The following is a 26,024-nucleotide window of genomic DNA, read 5'->3' as shown; positions in this document are numbered from 1 at the left end:
TTGGAGAAAGTACACTTTATTAGGTACACTTTGCTCGTACTAAGTGGGACCCCTTTTGCCTTCAGAACTGCCTTAATTATTCATGGCATATATTCATCAAGGTGCTGGAAACATTCGTCAGAGATTTTGGTCCATATTGACATGATAGCATCACGCAGTTGCTGCAGATTTGTCCAAATCCGAATCTCCTGTTCCACCACGTCCCAAAGGTGCTCTATTGGATTGAGATCTGGTGACTGTGGAGGCCACTGGAGTACAGTGAACTCATTATCATGTTCAAGAAACCAGTTTGAGATGATGTGAGCTTTGTGACATGGTGCGTTATCCTGCTGGAAGTAGCCATCAGAAGATGGGTACACTGTGGTCATAAAGGGATGGACACGGTCAGCAACAATACTCAGGTAGGCTGTGGTGTTTAAACCATGCTCAGTTGGTACTAAGGGGCCCAAAGTGTGCCATGAAAATCTCCCCCACACCATTACACCACCACCACCAGCCTGAACCGTTGATACAAGGCAGGATGGATCCATGCTTTCATGTTGTTTACACCAAATTCTGACCCTACCATCTGAATGTGGCAGCAGAAATCCAGACTCATCAGACCAGGCAAAGTCTCTCCAATCATCTATTGTCCAGTTTTGGTGAGCCCTTGTGAATTGGGGGGGTCTTTGCTGCTACTCTCCCTGCCTTAGGCTTTCCATGTAGGCGCATGGAAGGGCAGAGAGGTCTGCTTTCTATGCCTCATGCTTTCCTCATTTGCATGTGGAAGAGCAGACAGGTGCGCTCTCTCTGCAACACATTTTCACTCTGACCTCGTCACATATTGAAGTTTTGCTCATGGACTTTCCAGGTCCAGATACGACGTGCATTGGTTGTTGACGTTCTGGGACACCATGTCAAGTTCTCTTCTTTCAAGATACATTTACAGGAAATTTATTGTTTACATACAGTCTCTATCAAAATAAAAGCACTACATCAGTACAACAGAGTGAATTGACTTTTTTTTCCTTCAACAACAAACACACATGGTTGGGTTTAGGCAACAAAAGCACGCGGTTAGGTTTAGGAAAAAAGAACAGGGTTTGGCTTAAGAATCTTATGGGATGCAAACACCACTCTCTCGGGTGAAAATCAGTGTTTGTCAGACCCATCCACCACCCGCTCCACTCGGACATTCGCCATGTTTCGCTGCCTGGTGCTACTATAACTGCAACCGGTCACGTATCATTCCAATGTTACAGGATGCCTTTTTTGCACTGGTTTCTGACGCCACAAGTCACTGCCCAAGTGCCAGATTTCAGCAACTTCAGAGAGAGACAAGGCTCCTCTCCACCTTAGGCTTTTCAGGTAGGCATGTGGAAGACGCTTTCTGCATAGGCCGAGGAAAGGCAGAGGGGCCCCAGAACAGAGCCATACCGCCAAATATAATGCTGCAAATGGAAAGAAAGTTCTCTTTGATGAAAGTGCTTCTGACTCAACTGCCTTTTATTTACTCCTTCACTTAATGAGTTTTTTTTTTGTTTGTTTTTTTTTGTATTAATAAATCCAGTGTCTTAAATTCTAATTGTGCAGTTGGCAACACATATGAAATGTCATGCCAGTAAAGCTTACTGAACTGAAGTGAACTGAATTCTGTGTGTGTGTGTGTGTGTGTGTGTGTGTGTGTGTGTGTGTGTGAGAGAGAGAGAGAGAGAGAGAGAGAGAGAGAGAGAGAGAGCGGGAGGCGGCGCGCCTGTAGCCACGCTTTTTCCTGTTGCCGCTGCAGCTCGTCAGTGCGCACCTTCAAACTTCTCCTCACAGACCGAAGTGTAGATGGCGCGACCGCAGTGTCAAACGGAAAATGAGCAGGGGTGCTATTAAAAGAGAACTTACCGCGTTTCTGTTCCTTTACTTCAGTGTGTTTTCCCCACGCTGTATGTTGTGCCGTAAACGCATCACCTTCTTGTTTCTTTTTACTTTCTGTGGTGCGCTGCCAGCCGACCTCTGAACTGTTGACTGGGTGCAAACAGGTCTTATATTCACACTTTTAAGTAAGGTAAGAAATGTTCAGACTGTGTTTTACACGTGTTTTTAAGTTGATGTTGGGACCATTTTCTACATTTTCTTAAATTAATAACAGGTGTCTTGCTATGTGATTTAAGGGTTATGGTTATTCTTTAAATATGGAAGCTTTCTCTGTGTCAGGATTGTGGGGGTTTTATGGCAATAAACTGATGAAGTGGATGGCTGAAATACAAAAAAGTACATAGGCCTGATAATATATACAGTCTCCATAATGTAAGTCACTTTCTAAGGCTTTCACCATCACTGGACATCTCTTGCCCTGCAGTGTTTGTTCAGTTTTGGCTCAGCTGATGCTTAACTCTCTGCTGTCATATATCTGCTCCTGCAATCAGGACTTCACAATGTGATGCCAGCACCTCCCTCATTAGCACACACAGCACTTTCGCCAACAGTAATACTGCAGCTTTTTGTATTGTTTTTTACTTCGACTTTGGTGGAGCTGAGCTGGTGCATTGATTGACAGGGCAGAGACAGATCCTCCTCCAGCAGGATGTGCATTTCCTTATCACTTCCTCCAAGGCCCCTCGGCACATATAGCCTGGGTCATAATAAAGGGGAGTAGTTTTCGCCCAGCAGTCAACTGGAAGAAGGTTAAACAAGTGGCATGTGATGGCTCAGAATGTAAACTTCAGAGTTGGGGGAAAGCTATGTAAGTTGTTTTTTCCGTCACTTTTACTTTGAAGAATCTTTTTTTGTACATGTTCAGAGGCTTTTGCAGGCACTTGACATTTCAAATTACTAAAGGGCTTTCCACACACCCTGGATAAAGCCTGGTTTTAAATTCCTTTGGCCTGTGAGAAGATTTCAACAGCAAACAATAGAGAGAAAGTACTTTGCTCCACTACCAGTCACGATCACTGCTGGTAAAGCCACAGGGTCATATGTAGCCAACAAAGGGAGATTAATGAAAGAACAATGTGCTGAAGGAAAGCAAGTGGTTGCTTTTTATGTTCTCTTTACATTTTCAACGCTGGCACTAGTGATGTGTCTTTACATTTCCATGTAAGGACAGTAAAGCGCAGTTAGGGCGTTTTAACAAGCTCTCTTTATATAGTACAGTACAAGTTTGGCCAGTTTAACTGAGAAGTAAATGTCAGTGGAATTCTCTCTCATTTCTCATGAAATGAAGACAGGAAAAGTGCTGCTTAAGAAATAGTTGCTCTGCTATTAAATCAAATTACACCTGTTTTTAGCAGAACGATGATAAAGTGTGATTTCCCATCCCCCGTTTTTTTGTGGTTTAATATGACTCAATGGGAAATTACCCAATAGCTAAATTTCGTTTTGTTAATTTAATAATTAATATTATTATCACAGCTTTTTTGCAAAGCTGCATCCATTTCAGAGCGGACTGGAGGTCGAGAATCTGCCAGGTGTTAAGATTTGAGTAGTAGAGAGGAGGTCAGTGAGCTCATCATGTGATCAGAAGATAACCTACTGACATAATTCTGACACAGTGGGAGAAAAAAAAAACTGGCCAGCAGTGTGATTGAATGAAGATTGGTTTGGGAGTTTCAGTTCTCTGAGATACGCTGACATAAAGCACCCAATATAGGTCACACACAGGTCCCAACATCACCTCTATTGTCACAGAATCAGACATTCAGTCTTTTTGAATCTTATCTTGTTAAATGTTACTCACTGTATGGACCTTGGCAGGAACTAGGTCATATTTACAAATTGCTCTTTTCACTGTAGTCAATAACTTCCATCCTCAACATATTGAATGTTTGCTGTGTGCTTTGTCCACTTAAATCAGAGGAAGTAAAAGCAGGTTTTTTTTAATGTATGTTTCTGTTTGTTTCATTTAAGATGTTAATGCTGGTATTGTAGCCTGACAGAGATGGTATCTATTGAGCTTAAAAAAATCTCCTAATGATTTTGAAAGACACTAGTTTTTATATAAATGTGTAACAAAAACAAACAGTTTTTGATCATGATCCCTTAAAGAACTAGCTCAACAGTTATGGAGTTAGCTGAGAACCTGATGTGCATGTGTACTAGAAATTTCATTTGTATGCTACTAAACTGCTTTCTTAATTCCATTGTTGTGGCAACGTAATCGCTGCCTGGATTATGTTCAGTGCCAATGTTCCTTTCAGGCAACAAAACACAACATCCATGTACACGTAGGTCTCGGAAGGAAGTGGTTGGGGAGGATGGTGGATGTACTGTACAAAGTGCAGGATTTTGACACCAGAACTTCAGATTCATGTCAAGATTTCTGTGTTAGGTTTAGGCAACAAAAGCACTTTAGTTAAGGTTAGGGAAAATTGTGATTTTATTTTTTTAATTTAATTTAATTTAATTTAATTTAATTTAATTTAATTTTACTTTATTTTATTATATTTTATTTGATATAATTTTATTTTATCTTACTTTATGTCATGTTGTTTTATTTTATCTTATTTTATTTTACTTTATTTTATTTTATTTAATGTTATTTTATTTTATCTTACTTAATTTAATTTAATTTAATTTATTTTATTATACTTTATTTGATGTTATTTTATTTTATTCATTTATTCATTTATTTAAGTAAAGGGACAGCGAGCATTAATCAACATTTTAAGGAATGTAAATGCACCTGAATTAACTGATTTGGCTAGTTTTCATTGGCAGTCCCTTTACCCGCTGTAAAAAGGCATCCTAGACAAATTTAAACAACAATAAAATACAGCATGTAATACAGGTAATAACATATTGCATTATAGCAAAAACACATCACATATAATACGGTTACAGAGAAAATCCACTATCACGTTACAGTTAAATATTACATGTATCAGCGTTCACATCTTTGGGTGTCATCAAGCCATTTCTTGGCACTTAACTTAAATGAGTGATATAATGGAGGCTCTCTAATTAAATACTAGGCTAATGAAAATTACCTATTTTGGCAGAAAACAACTGAAATATGTTGTCAGTGAACATTTCGCTGATACGTTTAATATCAACATTTCTGTATCTTGCCAGATACCTTAATTAGCAACATGTCCAAATTACAGTATGTTAAGAGAAAACTTAATGTGCTCAGCCGAACATTTCCCTCAAAATGCACTTGCTGTTTCAGATTAGTTGTGTAAAGACATCATTTCTGGGAAACAAGGCTGATATTTGAGCCAGAGCCAGACTATCAGCTTCCTCCTGCTCTAGTCTAACTCTGGGCAAGGAAGTGACCATGTGTGTTGGGTCATACCAGTCCTGGTTGATACTACTAAGAAACAAACAGACAAAAATAGCAAATAGAAAATTAAACAGAATAAGGCTGGTATAGCTACGCTAAGCTAACAGTTAAAATTCCTAGCAGGCTTCTGCATGAACTTCCACGACAATGTCTTTGCAGCAATTCAAAAAGAAATAAATTATAATACACTAACTAATCTACCAGTACAGCCTTGGTTATTATTATCTGATATCATCTGTGAACCTGAGTGTCTTTATTCCTCACCCCCCTGAGCTGCTGTACCCCAGCAGGGTAACTTGGCCCACATTTCACTCATGCTCCTTTCTTTGTGGAGGTTATCTGAGGTTGTAACAATGTGTCCTAATCTGCTTACGATAAAGAGGAATTTAGCAAAATAGCCTGAAAAAAACACAGCAAAGATAACTTTACAAAGTGTCCCAGTGTTGGTACAATGGCTTTGAAATTTATAGGGGGTTTAATTTGCGTAATTAGCCTATCAGCGATGTTGGAAGAAAGAATGTCAGTGACGGGAATGATTAGTGTGTGGAAAGGTTTCGGGAAACTTTTCCTGAAATAAAAGGCGCATTGTTGGACTGTCTGCCTCGGCCCTGTATGGAAAACAAACTGTCCCCCTGTCCTCTAGAGATAGATGGCTTTTCTAACCTGTGTGGTAACCTGCAATCTGTTTATACAGGCTAGACCACTGAGACTGTGTCCTCTCTCTTTCTCTCCCCAGAACACTGCTCTTAATTTGGCAGCCGTCAGGCAGAACTCCCAGACGCTCCCTCCTCAGTATTCTGCCGCTGTCTGTGGCAAAGTTTACCGAGCTGAAGAGGCGAAGATGCTTGCAGAGACAAAGAGGAAGACTGACAGACTGATCCAGTGTGAGTGACAGTAAAAAGAATGACATAGGTCAGGCTCGGCAGGTGTCATGTTTGTGGTGGGAACTTCCTGCCGTGTCTGTCCTCGCATGACACAATCACGCTTCCCTTACGTTGTACCATGTGGTTTGGCAAGCAGGTATTTTGTCTAAAAACAAGTGAAGCAGCTGAGTCTGTGGGATGACAGCGCAAAGAAAGCAAAAAAGAGAACAAAAAAACAACAATGCTGAAGACTGAACAGCTGGTCTATACTGGCCTGGAGCTGGTGATCGCTTTCCTGTCTGTGGCTGGGAACATCCTGGTCTGCTGGGCCGTCTGCCTCAACTCCAACCTGCAGAGCATCACCAACTTCTTTGTGGTGTCACTGGCAGTGGCTGACATTGCTGTGGGGCTGCTGGCAATTCCCTTCGCTATTGCTATTAGGTATTAATACATTTATTTCATTTAAAAGTGTGTTCATTTCTTGTTTTTATAGGACTTAAAGGTCCAGTGTGTAAGATTTAGGGGGATGTAGTGGTGTTGAGTGGTGAGGACTGCAGATTGCAACCAGCTGAAACTTCCTTCCGTGATCCTTATTCAGTAGGTTTTTATCTGGAGGTAAATTATCCGTGGAGGTGTTCACTCCAAAACAAAGAGACCCTGTAATTTAAACTGGTGAAAACACTGAATACGGCCCTGATCACACAGAAGGCAATGCACTGGGCAGTTTGACAACCTGCTGTCTATCGTCGGGCCGTATAGCTCTGGGGATCCAGCGACCCCTACCACCAGTTTCTCCTCCATTGTTTACCAACTGTAAACTTGCTCAGAAGGCCCGTCTCTCAAATCATCTGATTAGACAGTGGAAAAAAAGAGATGACATGGGGTGCTTTTCTGCTCTAAGTTAAAGTTTTTCAACTTGAGGAGTTCAGAGCGCTCTGGCATAAACATGAGGTGCCTAGCAATGCAAAAACAGTGAGCAAAAAGCTTCATTCTCATTACAAAAAGCCACCTCCAGTTGCTGAAATGCTTTCTGTGATCAGGGCAGTTTCACTTTACATTGGTGCTGTTGGCTGGTCGGAGACAGTCCACTAGCCCAACACTTGCTAATGCACGTGCTCACCTTTCTTCTCTCATAGTTTAAGATCCAGATATTCAGGAGGTTTTTACTGGGAGCTAAATTATCTGCAGAGGTCTCTTCCTCCCAGAAACAAACGGACCTGGTGATTTAAACCGGTAAAAACGCTGAATATAACAATTTCAGGTAAAAAAAAAAAAAAATCAGTGCTTTTTGGACACTCCCGTCTCGGAGGGGCCTCTTACTACAGTGGCTGATGCAAAAAACGCGAATGGCCCGATCTGTCCGATCTGCGCTACTGTAGAAACATTGCGGTGCAACATAGCGATTTCAATGGAAGAAGACACACTCTTTATGTAGATATAAACTGCTTGTGCTAAGGCAACAGAAACACAACATATATCCCCCTAAATCCTACACGCTGAGCCTTTAAATTATGTGTAGTTCTGAGTGAAAGTGTAATAAATCACACCATTTTCTGTGACTGTGACTGATTTGGGGCAATAACTTAAGGAATATGTCTATATTAGATTTGGAAAAATGTATTTTTAGTTTTGCAGTATTTTCATTTATCATCTGTGATGTTTTTACCGCAACCCATCATCAGCACCGGCTTCTGTGCCAATTTCTTTGGCTGCCTCTTCATCGCATGCTTCGTCCTCATACTCACCCAGAGCTCCATCTTCAGCCTGCTGGCCATTGCTGTAGACCGCTACATCGCTATCAAGAACCCACTCAGGTGAGAGGAAACAGAAATGTCACAGGCTAAAAACTGAAACAGAGACAATTTCCCACACTGCCACTTAAACCAGATTAACTTTTCACACACATCTCACCGAAGCTTGATTATTGGGCTGCATTTGAAAATTATGTTTTAGCAGATTTTCTTTTGCTGTCGGATATAAACTGTTGCACATTTTGAACATAATGCTTTTTTCCACACACAACAAGTCAGAGGCGTGTGGGTAAACTATCAAATGAGAGAGGCGTCCAAAGCACTATGCAGTGTAGCGAAACACATTGAATCACAGAGAGATTTTATTTAATTAAGGCTAATCTGGCTGGCTGTGGGCAGATACAGATATATGTCTCGACAGGCTTTATTGGGTTACTGCTCATGTGCTGTTGGAGGGATTAAATCTTCTGAAGGCTTTGATCATTTCCATCCATATAAATCAACACCATTTAAATTCTACTTCTTGAAATTGCCTCGCGTATTTTGCAGTTTCCAGCAAAGTCCCTTGTCCATTCTTTCTGCAACAGGCATTTTGACACACCATTGACTCATACTGTTCATACGGGTGTATCCAGAGCCGCTGTTGTTTAGTCACAGCTGCATTCTTCACTCCTACCATAGAGGATATTTCATCTAGTAAGCCACAGCAGGTGACACATTTGCATAAGCAGTTGCATAACGGGTTCTGTGTGTGTGTTTGTGTGCTCACACGGGTGCCACAACCCCTGGCACTAAAGACCAGAGAGCTAATAATTCATCAGAGTTTTAGGAGGCTTAATATAGCCGACTGGCCGCCACCATGGCCATGAACGATCGCAGTCACATGGGACAATAGCTTTAGGTAGGGTGATGTTACCAAGAATACTGTCATGCTGATTTACTGTCTGTATTCGTCTTGCCAGTGCATTCCTCGTGCCAGCATGAAGCATGTGCACAATAATGCTGCCAGTGCAGTCTTCAAAAATACCCAATAACTTGAGGATGTAGCAAAAATAATGAAAAGAGGAAACTGAAATGTTGAAAGCAGGATCAGTGATGTGGATAAGAATAGCCCAGATGGCCTGCTTACATGCAAGCAGTGTTTATGATAGACCTGAACATCTGAACTTAACAGCCATAAAGCTATTGTATATATTTAAAGAGATATTTTGGATCTTTCAAAGTGGGGTTGTATGATGTACTTATCCATGGTCAGTGTATTACATACAGGAGATGGCGGTCGTCATGCCCACACTCTGAGGAAGCATACAGTAGCACTGCCATAGTAACTAAGCAAAGTATTGCTTTGGAAAGGGGCAGCAAAACCAATTTTAGCTCCTTAAAAAAAGTCCTTCCTAAAAAGATGTAATATTGGTTGACATGTATGCTATATTAAGAATATTTTAGGCACTTTACTTTGCCGTCAGACAGCCTGTTCTGACAGGGAACGGCTTCGGTTCCCCATCTATACTTTTGTCAAAGCTACCAGACTCCATTGATAAAAACAGTAATTTAACATTGCAGAACACAGGAGCTGCTGGTCTATTTCTGCCTTTTCAGTTTGTTTGTTTGTGATATTGTGCAACTTTGGTTTATCCAAACTAATCTTCTTAAAGGCCAAAATCACACAATAACACAAACACACTAACTGACAGAGGCAGAGGTAGGCCAGCATCTCCTGTGTTCAGCAATGTTAAATTACTGTTTTTCTCAATGGAGTCTGGCTTTGAAGAGAGCAATATAAAAATGTCAGTTCCCTATCAAACATTGCTGAAGGTAAGAGGTGAAAATACTCTTAATATAGCGTACACTTAAACTGATATTGAATTTTTGGGGAGGCTAAAATAGGGGTAACACTTTACTTTAAGGTATCTACATAAGAGTGACATGACACAGTCATGAGCTTGTCATGAACATTATGTACATGTCATAAATGTTTATGACTGCTGTCATTAAATGTCATTCGTTTTTTTTAATGACAAGTTGACATTATTGGTGACTATATGTTGATTGTATGTATGTGTATGGTGACCCCTAGTTCCAAGTCAAATTTCTCTGAGACCAGTAAATGAACTGAATCTTAATCTGTCTTGATTATGACAACTTGACATTGATCAAAGTGACATTGCCAGAAGTTGTCTTTGTCATGACAAGCCGACATTAAATTTGTTTGGGATGTCCTTATAATGACAACTTGACATTAACCAGGACGACATTACCATAAGATGTCTTTGTCATAACAATTTGACATTAACAAGAAATGCACCTCTTTTTGTGTTTATGACAAGCTGACATAATGATTATTATTGTTATGACAAATCTTCTGGTAATGTCATCCTGGTTAATGTCAACTTGTCATTATAAGGACATCCCAAACAAATGTAATGTCAACTTGTCATGACAAAGACATCTTCTGGTAATGTCACTCTAATTAATGTCAAGTTGTCATAATCAAGACAACCCAAACAATGTCAGCTTGTCATTACAAAAACCGAATGACACTTAATGACAGCAGTCATAAATGTTTATGACATGTACATAATGTTTATGACAAGTTCATGACACTGTCTACTGTAGGTAATTCACTGACCTCATATAATCCCACATAAGATCTGAACTATCCCTTTAAGTGCACATAATCCTATCAGAGATTGCACTGTAAAATAAATGTCCTCATCATTTCACTCAAATTACATTTACAGCAAACCACCATCATTAATATTTGTCATTTCTGTATTTCACTGCATTTCTCAGAAGCTTCTGCATGACCTGACTGAATGACAAATTCTTCAGAGCTTTGCATTAGCGTCAGAACTCAGATGAGGAAGAAGTGTGCTGGTAAATTACAGTGTGCGAAGGAAGTGCCCATTATTGCAGATGAATGCACACTCACTCAACTGTTTGTGGAGTCATGGAGCAACATTTCACACTACGTGTACTTCTCAACCTTCCTGAAACCAAAACATAAACATATTACTGTGGATGAAACCGAACATGCAAGGAAAAAAAGGACATACAAAACGACCTTTGCAAAATCAGAATGGATCTGTATATTTGAAATTCTTGGTGTGTCTTTAATCAGCAGACAAAAGAACTGGTACTGGTCAGATTTGTGTAAGTGGTTGCAGTGTATTCAAAAGCCAGTGGTGCAACAATATAAACATTGTCATCTTTTGCTTTGGCTTATTAGACAAATAGTGCATTTAGGCTTGAATACACAACCATTTTCTGCTTGATGATTTAAATCATCAAATATTGACTTTGCTTCACGGGGATACTATCACACTGAGATTAGATACAACAGAACAACTAGCCCTAATGTATCACCGTGCTCTGCTTCACCTTCTAGGTACAACAGCCTGGTGACAGGGCAGAGGGCGAAGGGCATCATCGCATTGTGCTGGGTTCTCTCAGTGGGCATCGGCTTGACACCCATGCTGGGCTGGAACGGAGGTGGGAGACTTATTTTGTGGCATCTGTCACAGTGTATTGAGTATTGGGTTCAAACTTGTCTCGCTGTTGGTTGTTTAAAGCTAGAATCAGAATTTTGGAAGAGTTAATCAAAGTAAATGCATATCAAAACAAACTGTGCTTCAAGTCTCTTACTAGAGCAACCATTTTCAATATCCTGAGACCTATTGAGGGGGTGAAAATGCATAAAGAAAGGCACCTAAAGAAAATGTAGAAATGCATTTGTATTAAACAGTATTTCCAGAGAGAAGTGCTCAAATTAATTTCAGTGCTGACAATTAGATGAAATGCATCTGGCATTTTCATATTGCCTTCAGTGGCTTTTAGAGAAACCTAAACCATTCACATTGCCTGGAATATATGAAAAATGTTTTACGAATATGTAGAATTCTCTCTGCTGTGAAAGAAACATTATTATTATTATTAAAAGACAAAACTGACAATAAATCACCTCTGTCTTCTGTTATACAGGTTCGAACACCACCGCCGCAGACAGCATCAGCCCCTGTCGTGAAGGCTTGACGGAGTGCCTGTTTGAAAGAGTGGTCAGCCTGGACTACATGGTCTATTTCAATTTCTTCGGCTGTGTGTTGGTGCCCCTGTTGGCCATGCTGGTCATCTATGCCCACATCTTCATGGCTGCTCGGCGCCAGCTCCGAATGATAGGGCTTAAAGTTGCGCACTTACCTGCTCCTGGAGCGATAACCACATCGTCAAGCTCATCTCGTTCCACCCTGCAGAAGGAAGTCCATGCTGCCAAATCGCTGGCCATCATCGTTGGGTTGTTTGCTCTGTGTTGGCTTCCACTGCACATCATCAACTGCTTCAACCACCTGTGTCAGGATTGTGAGCGCGCACATATCTGGGTGATGAACATCGCCATCATCCTCTCCCATGCCAACTCTGTCGTGAATCCCTTCATCTATGCTTACCGCATTCGGGAGTTCAGACAGACCTTTCGGAGGATCCTGTACCAGCACATCCTCGGGCAGAGGAATGGACATGGGTTTGGTGATGGCAGAGGTGTTAGGAGCAGCAGTATCATGCGGACTTCCTCCCGTGCCAGTAGAGAGGGTTCGTCATGTGGCACAGTAGTGATTAGTTACGTCCTGAACCCCAGTCCTGACCGAACTCCACCGAAAGCTGCTCACGAAGCCTCTTGCTGTTGGACATCAAACTTAGATGCAGCACCAAGCAGCTACATACCCAACGGACGCCAAATAAAGGGCAACACCCTTTCAGCAAAGCAGCAGCAGCCGTGCGTCATGGGATTTGCTCAGGATGGAGCCCAGTTGGTCACATACCCTGGGGGGGCAACAGATGTTTTGGAGGTGAAAGACAGTGAAAGTTGCATTACTTTTGTGAATGTTCACGCTCTCTCCCTAAAACAGACGGACTGTGTCCACTCAACAGAGCTTACAGAAGTCTCATGACAAAGATATTAAGGTGTTTAGAAAGATATTCAGGTATTTAAAGTATATTTCTATTGCCATAAAACAAATGACAATGTGTGAACATGACAATATGAACACGGGTTAATGAAACCTCAGCAAATCAATAGCTATCTGAAGTCACTTAAACTGGTTGCCAGGGAACATCTTGGCCTGATTTATCACTTTTTCTCATCAACCATGTCTGAGTTGGATCGCATCTACAAGCATACAACATGTGGATGTTAAAAATGGGCTCATGCTTACACTTTTTTGACATACAATGACATCTTTTTCAGTGTGTTCTGTCTCCCAGATAAATGTTCTTTTTTTAGTTTGCATGCCTTTTAAATTATGTGCATTTTAATGTGCAGGAAACAATGCTTTATCAACTGTACTGTATTGTGCAATGCACAATAAACATTTAAATTCTTGAACTGCTTTTTTATAACGTTGCATCAGGTCACCTTTTGTAGCCCAATGGCCATCTGCACTGTTTTTATTTACTGGAGAAATAAAAGTCTTAAATACTTATTGGTTTGCTGTTTTCTTTAGATTACCCAGAAAACCACGTAAAATCCTTAAGTCTACCTTGAGTGTAACTTTTAGAACTTGTTATGTGTCTCTGCTATGCAGTCCCTTGAACTGAAAAGCGGTGTGTGCAGATGTATTTGTCCTTTGTCAACATGCTGGGAACACCATCCCCACAGTGAAGCATGGTGGTCGCAGCGTCATGCTGTGGGGATGTTTTTCATTGGCAGGGACAGGGAAACTGGTCAGAATTGAAGGAAAGGTGGATGGCACAGAGAAATCCTTGAGGGAAACCTGTTTGAGTCTTCCAGAGATTTGAGACTGGGACAGAGGTTCACCTTCAGGATAAGGACCCTAAACACACTGGTAAAGCAACACTCCAGTGGTTTAAGGAGAAACCAGACCTCAATCCAATTGAGATTCTGTGGTACGACTTAATGATTGCTGCACACAAGTGGAATCCATCCAACTTGAAGGAGCTAGCGCAGTTTCGCCATGAGGAATCGACAAACATTCCAGTGGCTAGATGTGCCAAGCTCATAGAGACATACCCGAAGAGACTTGTAGCTGTAATTGCTGCAAAAGGTGGCTGTACGAAGAATTGACTTTGGCGTGGGTGAATAATTACGCATGCTCATGTTTTCTGTTCTTTGTTGTATTTCTTGTTTGTTTCAAAAAAATTTTTTTTTTTTGCATCTTCAAAGTGGTAGTTATGTTGTGTAGATCAAATGATACAACCCCCCCAAATTCCTTTTAAAATCCAGGTTGTAAGGCAACAAAATAGAGAGAATGCCAAGGGGGGTAAATACTTTTGCAAGCCAGTGTATTTCTATATAGAAAATACATTGCCTTGTAAAATTCTTGAGAAACTTTTGACCTTTAAGCATATCGAAAACCCCAACCTCACTCTGATAACATGTTCGGGTAATATAGGACAGCTGGTAAGGTAAAGTGGGACAGTCATGTTTGTTTTTTAAATGGTTAAATCCATTTACTAGTTCATTCATTAATTCATTAAATCATTAATGCTACCTGACTTTTTATCTAGAAAGATCACCCCATTTTTTTGCCATGCTTTCTCTTATGCTGCCTGTTTCCTTGGTGTCATATTGTCAATATACAAAATGGACACTCCTGTGCATGGGTGTAACAGTGATGACTAATTCTGGACTCACTGCACTAATATCTTTTAAGTGACAAAAATCCTAAAAATGTTTTTAATTAATAGGGAGCCCTAAAAACATAATGGTTTTATGTTAGAAAAATGTTCAATTTTTGCTTAATTTTTTGTCCCATTTTACCTGAATGCATTAAGAACTCACTCAAAACCCTTCCCTGTAAAACAGTAATTCCAAACTGGTCCAGCTACAGGATCCAGATTTCTCCTTAGTCAGTAGTTTAAGGTCCATGCATTTTAATATATTCAGCATCCTACTTGCATTTGGCCATGTCGTTGAGCCAGTTTGCTGTCTCTGTCAAGCAGCTGTCCATTAGTCACTCACTCTACAGCAGGAAACAGCACTTCCAGCTCTATGCTGGAAAATCACTATATTTCAAAATAAAGTGTCTTTTTACAAACTTGACACATACGCAGGTCACTTGTGATCCATTCAGAATGGACCCACTTTTGGACCCACCACATGGGAACCACTGCTGCAACAGTTAACAAAATTCAACATCCTCAAACCACTTTTGTTGTAATGGTATAACTACCCTTATTGTTGTGGGCTCTTTTTACCAAAAAGAGGAACAACATGTCACGTAGCTTATCATGCAATTACTGGGACCAGTGATTCTGTGAATATTTGTTCTGCTCATTCTAGTTATCTCAGACCGCCAAAATGATTGTTTCATGTAAATGACATTTCTAGATAAAAAGCAACATGTTTGGTGACTGGCTGTGGATATTTAAAGAGCCCAGGATGTAAAATCTTATTTGTCTCATTTTACCTGATGTCACAAATTGCCTGACTTCACCCGATACATACCACAGACTCCATACTGTTACAGATGAAGCACCCATGGACTGAAGTGTATCCTACAAGGAGTTGTGACTAATGGCCTGAATGAACCATAAAACATTTAGGGGAAATCAGTGACACTGAAGCACCATCTCTTGTGTAAAGATCAGTTAAAAAGTCATTTCTCAAAGTGCAGGATAGCTACAGAACATTAGATGTTGCTAGTTTGATGAGTGATTTGATAACTGCCAGGCAACACGTGTCCGTTGCTGGCTCAACAGCTATGTGACATATGCGTCAAAGGCACCCAATGTATACAGGTCAGTTACCAACCATCCAAAACAAAGAGCTTGTTTAATCTATCCAAATATCACTCCATATGTCTGTAGTGCGGCTACTTTCAGAGTCGAGCCTGTACAAATAGACACCATGAAAAACACAGGTACACTCACGTAGAGTACATACACATGGTCACAGACTACTCAGCAAGAGGTGTTTACAGAGTAGCCTGGCTGCTGACGCCAGTCAATGAGGCTAATGCAATGGAAATCAAATGAAGGTTCATTGGATGATGTCTTTTATTATGCCATTATGCTTTCTCGTTCCTCATTAAAAAGCCTTCTTACTGTGGGGAAGGCCTGCATTAAGCAACATTTACGTGCCTTAAAGCAATGCCACAGACATGTCTCCAGGAGTAAACATACATGGGTATGTACTTGGTGCATGTACTGTGTGTTTATTCAAAAATAATGCATATCGGTTGTTATACTTTGTGGTCATGCCCAGGGATATTAAAATGAATAAAGCCATTTCATTTTAATGCTTTGTTTTTTTTGCACCACGTTGACAAGCATGAGATAAGGGTTATAAAAATTATGTGATTAGGGGTGATTCATGTCTGAGTCATTTCAGCACAATAAATAAAAAAAATCCCAAATAAACAACAGACTGCTGAAGGTACGGACAATAACAGCCACCTAATCTACCTCACAGACCCCATCATCTGTCTTAAAAACCACACACAAGGCTCCGGCAGGGTATATGATGGTATGATGCCCCGACAGGAAACAATCCAGTGGTTGTCTTTATAGTGTGCTATTCAGTGATAAAATACTATATAGGAAGCATGACATTGGCATGCAAAATATATATGAGTCATCTGAGAAAGTACAAGCAAATTAGCAGAATAATTTAATAACACGTTTGTTTGTAGGCGATGTTTATTCTAGGATTCTATTTCTGTTCTCTCTCAGGCTGATGTGATGAAGACATGGACCCACATGATACAGGAAACATCTGGTGTATAGGCTTCGCTTCAGTGAGACACCACTCTGGGGACAAACGAAAAAGCAAATTTCCATTTGTACCTGTTTAAATTTCTAAAAGTCTAAATGTACAGCATGCGTGATGTTAGTGTATGTGTGCGGGAGGTTGTTGGTTTACATAGAATCTATATATCTATATCTCTGCTTCTAAACATGCTATTTTTGTGGAATTTATGTCTAAACGTTGGTTTTCCAGGATGTTCTTTCACATACAACCATCAGATATGAACTGTTCTCAGTGTATATGTGCACTTTGGCAGGTACAGACCCAAAAGGACCTTTTTTGAATCCAAACAAAGGTTAGGTTAGGTTATAAACCATATTATCACTGAATTTTCTGCACACACCAATTTCTATTTCCATGACAACCACGATGCGTATCCGCACTCACAGTGAGACCTTAAATGACACCAGCTGTGCTGGCATATTCATGCACATATCTCTGCACTCTGCACAGGCTATGGAGCAGTCAGGTTCTTTACAACATTGCCTGGGGCCAGTCCATCTAAGACTCTTAAGATGCCTACAGGGTGTCTCTTTTTGGCACATCATCAAGAGGCACAGCATTCCATATTGCTTCTAAATTTAAATGAAATGCTTTAAGTAAATGAAAAAAAGATAATGATAATATGAGTAAAATGCTCAAAGTTGCTTATAGAAGCAGTCAGCCCACACACACTCCATATCTCCACGTCAACCCTTCATCTCCCCCGTGCTACAATTCCCTACATAGGTGTCAAACCTACAACGAAAGATGATGACATTGTAGATACTAAACATATATATATAATATGTCTATACACAAGAATGTATACACATAATAGAAGTAGACGCAGCTATAGGAGCAGTGTGGCACAAACTGTAAGTGGAAAATGTGGTTAAAAAATTGGTTTTGGGTAGTAGTACCCCAAAATACAGGTATAATACATTCAAATTTCCTTTGAAGATGTGTTTTATTTAAAAGACTTACCACCAAAGCTTAGGAAAAGACACCAAATAACTTGGATAGGCACACACAGACCATCCAATATTAACACCATTTTACACAGACCATGACTGTAAGACACTGACACTTTGCTTTTGACCTTGAAAAAAAAAGTTCCACTAAATCCATGAAATTATACTTTTAATATATGATGCTGGAGGGTGCTAGGACCAGTAAAAAGTATCCTGGGTGTCCCTCTATTGAGTTAAGCCTGACTGAACTACATGTAAATCTATACAAAAACTTGCTGTGTGGTGACAGAGATGACCGAGGGTCAGGAAAACAGAGCGTCAGTCAAATTTTCATTGCCGTCATACACAAAATAAACAAACAAGCAGGTACACCACAAATGGGACAATGCAAAAAATACATACAAGACTCTAAAAAGTGTTGGTACAGACATAAAGACAGTATAACAGGACAATAAAAATAAGCAACAGATTTTAGTCAGAGGATGGGAAAAACGTTTCATAATGAGCAGTAAGTTTTGATACTTTTACTGTTTTCAATTAAATGTAAGGATTTCATAGTGTAATCAAATTCTAAGAGGCAGGATTTAAAATTGGGGCAAGATTTGGCAAATTTTTGTTTGTGAATGTAAAATTTAGCATGAAGGATTACAAAATTTAATAAAAACTCAAAATCTTTGTTATTTTTGTTATTGTAGTAGCAGATGATATCTCTTAATGTAAAGGAGTATTTGATATTGGCAGAGTTGAAAAAATGGAGATTAAGAGCTGACCAGAAAGCTTTTGTGATTCTACAATCAAAAAATAAATGTCAAATAGTTTCAACACATTGGTTACAAAAAGAACATAAATCATCTATTTCGGTAAATTTGGCGATAAAACAATTAACGGGGTAAATTTTATGTAAAATTTTAATGTGAATTTCTTTGATTTTGTTAGAGATGCAATATTTGTGGGGTAAAAGCCAGGTCCACAATCTGAGAACTCCAAAAGAACTTCCGTCTAGCTACAGCATTGTTCTTTCTCTGAAATATTTGACGAATATGCTTATTATTACACTTTTTGTCCTTCAGTTCTAGTCCATCCAACATCAAACAATAACCCCATAAACAAATCAGGGGTTTTCTCCTGGAGACGATATATTAGCTCAAAACACCAAATCCCACAATGCAACGCAAAGCACCACCGGAAGTAATTCTTTGAACCACTGTGGCATTGTGGGTAGGCGGAAAAGGCTCCAAAAGGTACGCGAAGAAAGCGACAAGCGCACGTTGCTTAGTCGGTAAGAAGAAACAACAAACGCTACCAGTTTCCAAGAAAAGATAAAGGTAACCGTCTTATTATGTTTTTAAAAATCGCGCTATCACGTAGTTTAGTCAACAGTGGTGTTTGTCTGCGTTGTTTCTAATAGTCCATTCATTCGGTGCTAACATGGTTCCGCCTGTTTGCAGAACCCAAAGTTTCTTCAGTAAAGAATCAAATGTTAATGTTAAATTGAGTTACGTATTTAAGTTGCATGAGGCTTTAGTTTGTAGTAATTCCTTTAAAATAATCTATGGAGGTCTGAACATTTATTAGATAACGATACCTTAAGAGTTTTGTAGTTGTAATTCATAGAAGTCTACCGTTAGCTAATGTAGCTAATATAGCTAGCGGCTAAGTTGATCTGCTTTAACAGAAAACCTGGTCATATTTACCAGGTCTGAGTTATAGTATTGAAGCATTGCATCCTACCAAAGGTATATAATTAATATGTAATAGTTTATTGTAATATCCCAAGCCATAGTTACGATTTACACTGATTAACGTTATGTGTACAGCCTCAGAGCTAAAGCAACATAGAGATGGCTAATGCAACTAACAGATTCACATAACACATTGATATTGACTCACCCGATTTGTGGTTTGTTTTCAGTTTGAATGAAATAAAACAGAAGTAATTTAATTGTCTTGAAGTAGAGGTAGATTGTAGGAAGATGTTGGTGACAGTGACTGCATTTTGTAACATTTCCTGCAATCCTTGTTTTTCAGGAACACAGCTGAAACATGTCCATCGGCGTCCCAATCAAAGTCCTGCACGAGGCAGAGGGACACATTGTGACCTGTGAGACCAACACTGGAGAGGTGTACAGGGGCAAGCTGATCGAGGCCGAGGACAACATGAACTGCCAGGTTTGTCCTTAATAATATATGGGCCGTCTGGTGACTCAGTGGATAGAGCAGGCGTCCCATACACAAAGTCATGTTGTTGCTGCAGCGGCCGCGGACTCCCTCCATCTCTCTCCCATCTTCACACTTAATCTATCATAATTATTGAAGGCTAAAAGCCAAAAAAACTTTAAAAAAGTTTTAACAATAATGTAGGATGAATAATAATCAGAAATGAAGGTCATCCTTACACCCTGACACCACACAGAGCGATGACCAGGGTTGGATATGAACTTTTGTGACTTGTGGCCACTGTGGCTGGTGGATTCCAAAATTTACCTTCCACTCTATAGATCACCTGCATTTTTTTTGGCTAGTTAGTGATGAAAATCTATCAGCCATTTACGTATTTTACCTGCATTTGGCTGGTAGCTCGTGCCAGTTTCAAACCCTGGTTATGACTCTTTTTGTCTTTTCACTGTCCCTTGAGTTTTGGCAACTGCATAGTTCAGACAACCTTGACTAGCTCGTGTGCTTGATTACCTGAACACACACAACTCATTTTGTGTTGCGAGTCCTCAAGTTTTGACTAATCCCATCATATGTGTTAAGTAAATGCCCATAAATGTGATGAGTAACAATATAGAAAGTCAAGTCACTTTTTATTTATATAGCACATTTCATGCTACAAGCACAAACTCAATGTGCTTAAGATGCATCATTCATGACAAACATAAGATATCATATGACAATGTATTACACAAATAAAAACAAGCAGGACATGATAAAAACAAACACAATAAGAGGGTACTATTATTATCATTACTCTTAAAAAGGGGGGCGATAACAGAAATAATACAAATTCCTAAAACAAATAAAAATACACTTAAAAACCGAACTAAAAGCTTTTGAAAAAAAGATATGTTTTTAGTTTACTTTTAAAAGAGTAAGAAAATACTCCTTAAGTGTGAGATTTAAGGAGAATTGACGGATTACCCTCTTCTTGTGTAACTTTTTTTAAGCTGATGCTGTTGTGTTGACAGTGTTTCCTACAAATCTACATTTGATTTTTTTTTTTTTAATTGGTTTCTCCTTGATACAAACTGTTCATTTGGATCAAAATAAATTATTCAACCTCCCACTATATTTTTTAGGTGCATGCATGCTGTTATATTTAAATGATCGTACATCTTTGTGTGGAGTAAGTGTTATTTCTGTGTGTTCCTCATCTGCTAACTTCCAAGATGACTCAGTTTGAAGCTACTTGTTAAATTTGTGAAGTTTGGTGACAATGATTGGGCCCATGCAACTAGACACAATAGACTGTGACTTCTAGTTAAACCAAGTTTTGCAATCTCCTCCATCTGGTGGTGTCTCATTTAACACAACAGTTATCAGCCCTGGTTCTCAAGTACTAGAGACCTGGCTCCTCATCCTGCTAGCTAGTCAACTGGAAAAAAAAAATCCTGGAAACCGAGTTGTAAATAATTGGTCCCTTATTAGATGGTAAGAAATGAAAGCAGTAGAGATGTTGTGTTGAAAGACCAAGATTCAGAACCACTGATTAACAGACCTATTGTTGCAGTGTGTAAACAGGTGGGCTTGCACTGTGATTTAAGCTGTAGTTTAGAATTGAAGTTCACTTTGGGGTGCATTTCCACTTTTAGCTCAAGAATTTCATTTTACATTTGCTGTAACATGAAAAAGATTTTTTTTCAACCTCGTGAGTCAACTTGACGAGTAGCTAAAATTCCACATCTCCTGTCCCCACAGATGTCCAACATAACAGTGACTTATCGTGATGGTCGGGTGGCACAGTTGGAGCAGGTCTATATCCGTGGCAGCAAGATTCGTTTCCTGATCTTACCGGACATGTTAAAGAACGCTCCCATGTTAAAGAGTATGAAGAACAAGAACCAGGGATCTGGCGCAGGAAGGGGCAAGGCCGCTATTCTCAAAGCACAAGGTGGGTGCAGAGTTTTTGGACCAGTATCTCGTCGGCCATTTCCATATGTTTACAGTAAATGTGACATAACTTCTCACATAAAAAAGACTTTCTCAGCTTCAGTTTTACAAAGGTAGCATTTAATACAGGGATATTTTCACTGCATAGTTTTGCATGTATGCTCATATTATCCACATTTAGCACATTTTCATTTTCTTCATATGTGGCAAACTTGTTGAACCAATAGATGCTTCTGTATCATTTTGTTAAAACTGTTCTTTTTCCCTGCTTTCATCTGCAGTGGCTGCGAGGGGTCGGGGCCGTGGTGGAATGGGAAGAGGCAACATCTTCCAGAAGAGGCGATAATTGCTCCAGCTGTGTCCAGATTGTTGCATTGTATAGTCTTTTGTTTCTTTTTTAATTTTGTTGTCTTTGGATTGGATCTCTTTGGTATATTTTGCAATCCTGTGCTTTGCAATTTAGCAACTTACTTTCATTTTTTATGGAAATAAACATATTTCAATTTGATGTGTCCTGTCCTCGTGAATTCAACTTAGATATTACTGGTGACAACCTTTTTTTTTTTTTTTGGGTCCTCTTTGAAGGCTACAAATGCTTGATTTTTGAATGTCTACTCTTCATTTGATCACCTTAGTTCTCAGCATCCTACATGCCTCAGTTGGATTTTGCATCACAGATATTTTGCAACAAATATTAGTCAAAGTTAAGAAATGTAATGTTTAGTATTTGGTGGGTGGCAAGATACATCAGTTACACCTCACATGTCTTGAGGTCAAATTTGACTATTGTCTAAAAATGTTTAAAAGAATGTCCTGGCCTCAGTCTTTGCTCAGGTTTGTGAAATTGTAAACCAATGAAGGCACGTTTGTCCGACTGTCTGACAGAGAACTTGATGGGTAGGTGGGCAGTCAAAGGGACAGCTCACCCCAAAATCAAGACAAGATATTTTTCCTTTCTCGTGTAGTGCTGTTCATCAGTCTAGACTGTTTTGGTGCGAATTGCAGAGTGTTGGAGGTATCGGGCTTCTCTGGAATATAATGGAATTAGATGGCTCTCGGCTTGTGGTTTTCTGTCTCTATCCAGTAATCAGGACTCAAATACTCAAGATGACTTACAGGTCTTGTGAGCGCTTTCATGTAGGAACTATTTGCTTTCTACCAAACTACACACACCAACATTGGCTCAAGGAAGTTAGGACGGGCCCCAGTGCACACTATGATGACAGCCCCTAGTGCAGGCTATTGTGTGTGTGTGTGTGTGTGTGTGTGTGTGTGTGTGTGTGTGTGTTGTCTCGACACAAATAGAGACTTTACATTGGACATCAACATACATAATACCCACAATCACTGCATATCTGCCAAAAAAAATCAAAGAAAGTAAGAAATGAATTGTTATATTGAATAGTTTTTATAGTTAATTTATAGATTTTATAGGTAGCTATACAGACTATTTAAAAATATAAAAACAAAAACCCTGATGTGGATGGCTTTGCCTTTTTGAGGGCATGGTTTTTGAATTACTATTATTCTTTTTATAATCATTACTCTTCAAACACAGGTATATTTCCAAGGTAGAAATCTGAATCACTTGCAAGGGCCCCCTCTCTACGGGCCCCTCCACCCCAGGGGCTTCAGTGCAATCCTACTGCCTGCAATGTCTATATTTACACCCCTGCCCACCAAACACATCACCATGCTGTCACACCACAAACTAAGTGCTATTTGGTTCCATTATATTTGAGAGATTGCTCCCACACTCAACAACTCACACCAAAACAATCTAGATTATCTAGGTTATCAATCTATTTTATTTATTTTGCACGTGTGTGTGACTAATTTATTTTTCTTCCATTTTTCTCATATTAATTCTCAGCCTTATGTTGCTGTGCAGGAAGGTTAAAAACCCGAAAGAAAAAAAAATGATTATGAACCATGAAATAAGAAATGGAATTAATGGAATTCATTTTTCTGTGACACCAAAATTACGATAACATACTTAAAAATTCAAACCTGTGCCATTACATAACTTGGTGTTATCCATTGCTATTTATCATTGTATGTCAATACAAGTTCTCACTTAATAATTTCACAGTGAGCAAGATCTATGAAATTATATCATGACAGTAAAAAGAATTTAAAAAATCTATCTAAACTGATAAATAGCACTATGTACAAGAGTAGAAGTATCTAAGCTTGATTTTGTGGTGAGCTGTCCCTTTAAAAAGCTAATCACTTGGTCACTGTAATGCTTGATAGGATATGTATTTACCGTGGAGTCTATACTATTTGTAGACCTGAATATTATGCTATTTAACCCATTTTTTAATTGTATTTTTGTTAGGATTAAATTAATATTAAAAACAGTGTAAAAACCATACTGCACAAAGCTGCTGAGCTCCAGGGTGCAACTCTCCCTCTCACCACAGGGGGGAGCCAGTCGGCCACAAAGTGCCTGGAGCAGAAATCCTCCAAGAGCCAAGTGTTTCATTTCGAGGTCGTGAGTGACACAAAAAGGGGAACAAACGGCAGCCCGCACCTCCTCCGCTCCTTGTGAGGCATGTTGCTGTAATTATTTCCTTGAAGCCACCACACTGCCCGTGTCCCCAACACTTCCTCTGTGTGAAACACGGGACCTGTGAGCTCAGCTGGATTGGTCCATCACAACATCGGCTATCAGTCTGTCTCCGCTCCTCTAACGGCTAGCTTAGCCGTCGTAGTACGGACGCTACTTTCACCGCAGCCGAAGAAGAAGCAGGAACCTCTTAATTCTGACTTAAAGGCCGAAATAACACGTTAAGGTAAGGGTTATTTTTTTAGAGATAGTGTTTGGTTTTGTCTGCCTTCTGTTGCGGTGTCACCGGACGTTACTCAGCCGCACTAGCATCCTTGACTCCTGCCCAACAACATCTGTATCTTGACAGATGAGGCAGCTGCTAACGTTAGCCGAGCTGTTGGGCTCTGGAGCTTAGAGCTCAGTTAGCTTGGTGGGACCTCTGTCGACGCTAACACTCGTTTCCCCCTGTGAAAATAAATAATAATAACGTGTTTACTCGTGTGAATGTTTACAGTGAATGTGACAGCTCTCAGTTGTGTGTGACAGATAGCCATTACTGCACTAGGGGAGCTAAATGGTTGTTGTTTGTATTTCTGAAACTGCAGAAGAATACGAGGTGATGAATATTGGTTTAAAGGTTTAATTGCATCGACGTTTAGTTCTCACCGATGCTCAAAGTAAGTTAATGCTGCTGTTGCTTGTACTGAAGCAGTTTTGCTTTCATTGCCACTATGTTTGGCTTTTTAAATTCCCAAAGTTGCATTTACATGTCCTCTTTGAATCTTATATTGGCCTGCAGGTCCTCTAATGCCACATCTCTTCCCTGATTCCCTTCTCTTTGCGTTTGGGGTGCTGTAAGACCACTCTTCAATTCATTACATGTGTTCAAACTGACTTCCTGATTAAGATTAATGCCCTTTTCTAAGGATACAGTGGCTTGGTTAATGATGACAGGCTGAAACACACTTAAAATGCACCATCTATTTCTGCTGCCGATTAAATGGGCTGTAAATCCTATTTTCTTGAGTTGGGAGAAATGAAAGCAGGTATGTCTTTTGTTGACAGATTTGGCTGCATTTTCCTATTCCGTAGATGTTCACTATTCTGTAAAAACCTACTGGAAAACGAGTGTTTAGATATTTAACTAAAGAAATGATCAGCTAGAGGTGAAATGACATGTCAGTTAATTGTTAAAGTCAAGCAAATTTGTCAAGCACATTTGAGGGATTACTGCTCAGTGTCTCTGTTGAACATCATTTTTATATATATTTAGGTTTTAGATTGTTAGTCAGACAAAGTAATACATTTCAAGACGTCACCTTGGGTTGATTCAGTCAATAACTCTGCAGTAGTATTTCACAACAATGACTAACCGTGGTGTATTTTGGAGTTACATATGGTGACTGCCAATTAGACATTTCAGATTGTTAGTGACATTCAGCTGTGGTCGTGTGATATTAACACTACTATGGTTAAGTTGGCCGAGGCCGCTCATCCCTCCATTTACAGGGGCTTATCTCTTGCACGGCTCCGCGGATCACTGACAGGGTTGTCCTGTTGATCTTTTAATGAAGCTGGGGATCCTCCTCTGCTCCAGATGGCCCTGTGTTGTACTTGTACGTCTGTGGGGCTGTGTATGTGTTGTTATTAATGTTGTACATGGCTCGGACCCCCAGCGAGCTCTGATAAGTCCTCTCTCCCCCTCCCCTTCCCTGTCCAGATAGTGAAGGTCAGGGTCATGTGACTTTAGTTACGATAAGAGGCACAGGACGGCATCTGGA

General features: G+C 39.8%; 3 protein-coding genes across 4 annotated transcripts in view; all 3 read left to right on the top strand.

Moving 5' to 3' along the window:
• Positions 1–1,769: 1,769 nt before the first annotated feature.
• On the top strand, positions 1,770–13,326 carry adora2ab (adenosine A2a receptor b). Its single transcript, XM_049604715.1, has 5 exons — positions 1,770–2,035; positions 5,988–6,555; positions 7,797–7,928; positions 11,254–11,357; positions 11,847–13,326. Exons 2-5 carry the CDS (start codon positions 6,356–6,358, stop codon positions 12,806–12,808), a joined length of 1,398 nt encoding a protein of 465 aa, XP_049460672.1. The 5' UTR covers positions 1,770–2,035; positions 5,988–6,355; the 3' UTR covers positions 12,809–13,326.
• Positions 13,327–18,773: 5,447 nt separating this feature from the next.
• Positions 18,774–22,197, top strand: snrpd3l (small nuclear ribonucleoprotein D3 polypeptide, like). The gene is made up of 4 exons (XM_049604720.1): positions 18,774–18,904; positions 19,608–19,748; positions 21,498–21,690; positions 21,971–22,197. Exons 2-4 carry the CDS (start codon positions 19,623–19,625, stop codon positions 22,033–22,035), a joined length of 384 nt encoding a protein of 127 aa, XP_049460677.1. The 5' UTR covers positions 18,774–18,904; positions 19,608–19,622; the 3' UTR covers positions 22,036–22,197.
• A 1,956-nt stretch (positions 22,198–24,153) lies between these two features.
• LOC125906227 (calcium/calmodulin-dependent protein kinase kinase 2) overlaps positions 24,154–26,024 on the top strand; it is a 28,071-nt gene continuing 26,200 nt past the window's right edge. For both annotated transcript variants that reach the window (XM_049604713.1, XM_049604712.1), the window contains exon 1: positions 24,154–24,487. The gene's annotated coding sequence lies outside the window, so the exon portion shown is untranslated. The remainder of the gene's footprint in view (positions 24,488–26,024) is intronic.

Source organism: Epinephelus fuscoguttatus, linkage group LG18 (assembly GCF_011397635.1).
Source record: "Epinephelus fuscoguttatus linkage group LG18, E.fuscoguttatus.final_Chr_v1".
Classification (NCBI taxonomy): Eukaryota; Metazoa; Chordata; class Actinopteri; order Perciformes; family Serranidae; genus Epinephelus; species Epinephelus fuscoguttatus.
Note: the sequence above shows the minus strand (reverse complement) of the source record. Positions and strands in the feature narration are given on the sequence as shown.

What these genes read in the sequence shown, in the direction of transcription:
- adora2ab (XM_049604715.1), top strand. Translation starts at nt 6,356, where the DNA reads ATGCTGAAGACTGAACAGCTGGTCTATACTGGCCTGGAGCTGGTGATC. An exon ending in CCCTTCGCTATTGCTATTAG is followed by an intron (nt 6,556 to 7,796) that starts GTATTAATACAT and finishes ACCCATCATCAG; the next exon opens with CACCGGCTTCTGTGCCAATT. An exon ending in GCTATCAAGAACCCACTCAG is followed by an intron (nt 7,929 to 11,253) that starts GTGAGAGGAAAC and finishes TTCACCTTCTAG; the next exon opens with GTACAACAGCCTGGTGACAG.
- snrpd3l (XM_049604720.1), top strand. Translation starts at nt 19,623, where the DNA reads ATGTCCATCGGCGTCCCAATCAAAGTCCTGCACGAGGCAGAGGGACAC. An exon ending in AGGACAACATGAACTGCCAG is followed by an intron (nt 19,749 to 21,497) that starts GTTTGTCCTTAA and finishes CTGTCCCCACAG; the next exon opens with ATGTCCAACATAACAGTGAC. An exon ending in CGCTATTCTCAAAGCACAAG is followed by an intron (nt 21,691 to 21,970) that starts GTGGGTGCAGAG and finishes TTTCATCTGCAG; the next exon opens with TGGCTGCGAGGGGTCGGGGC.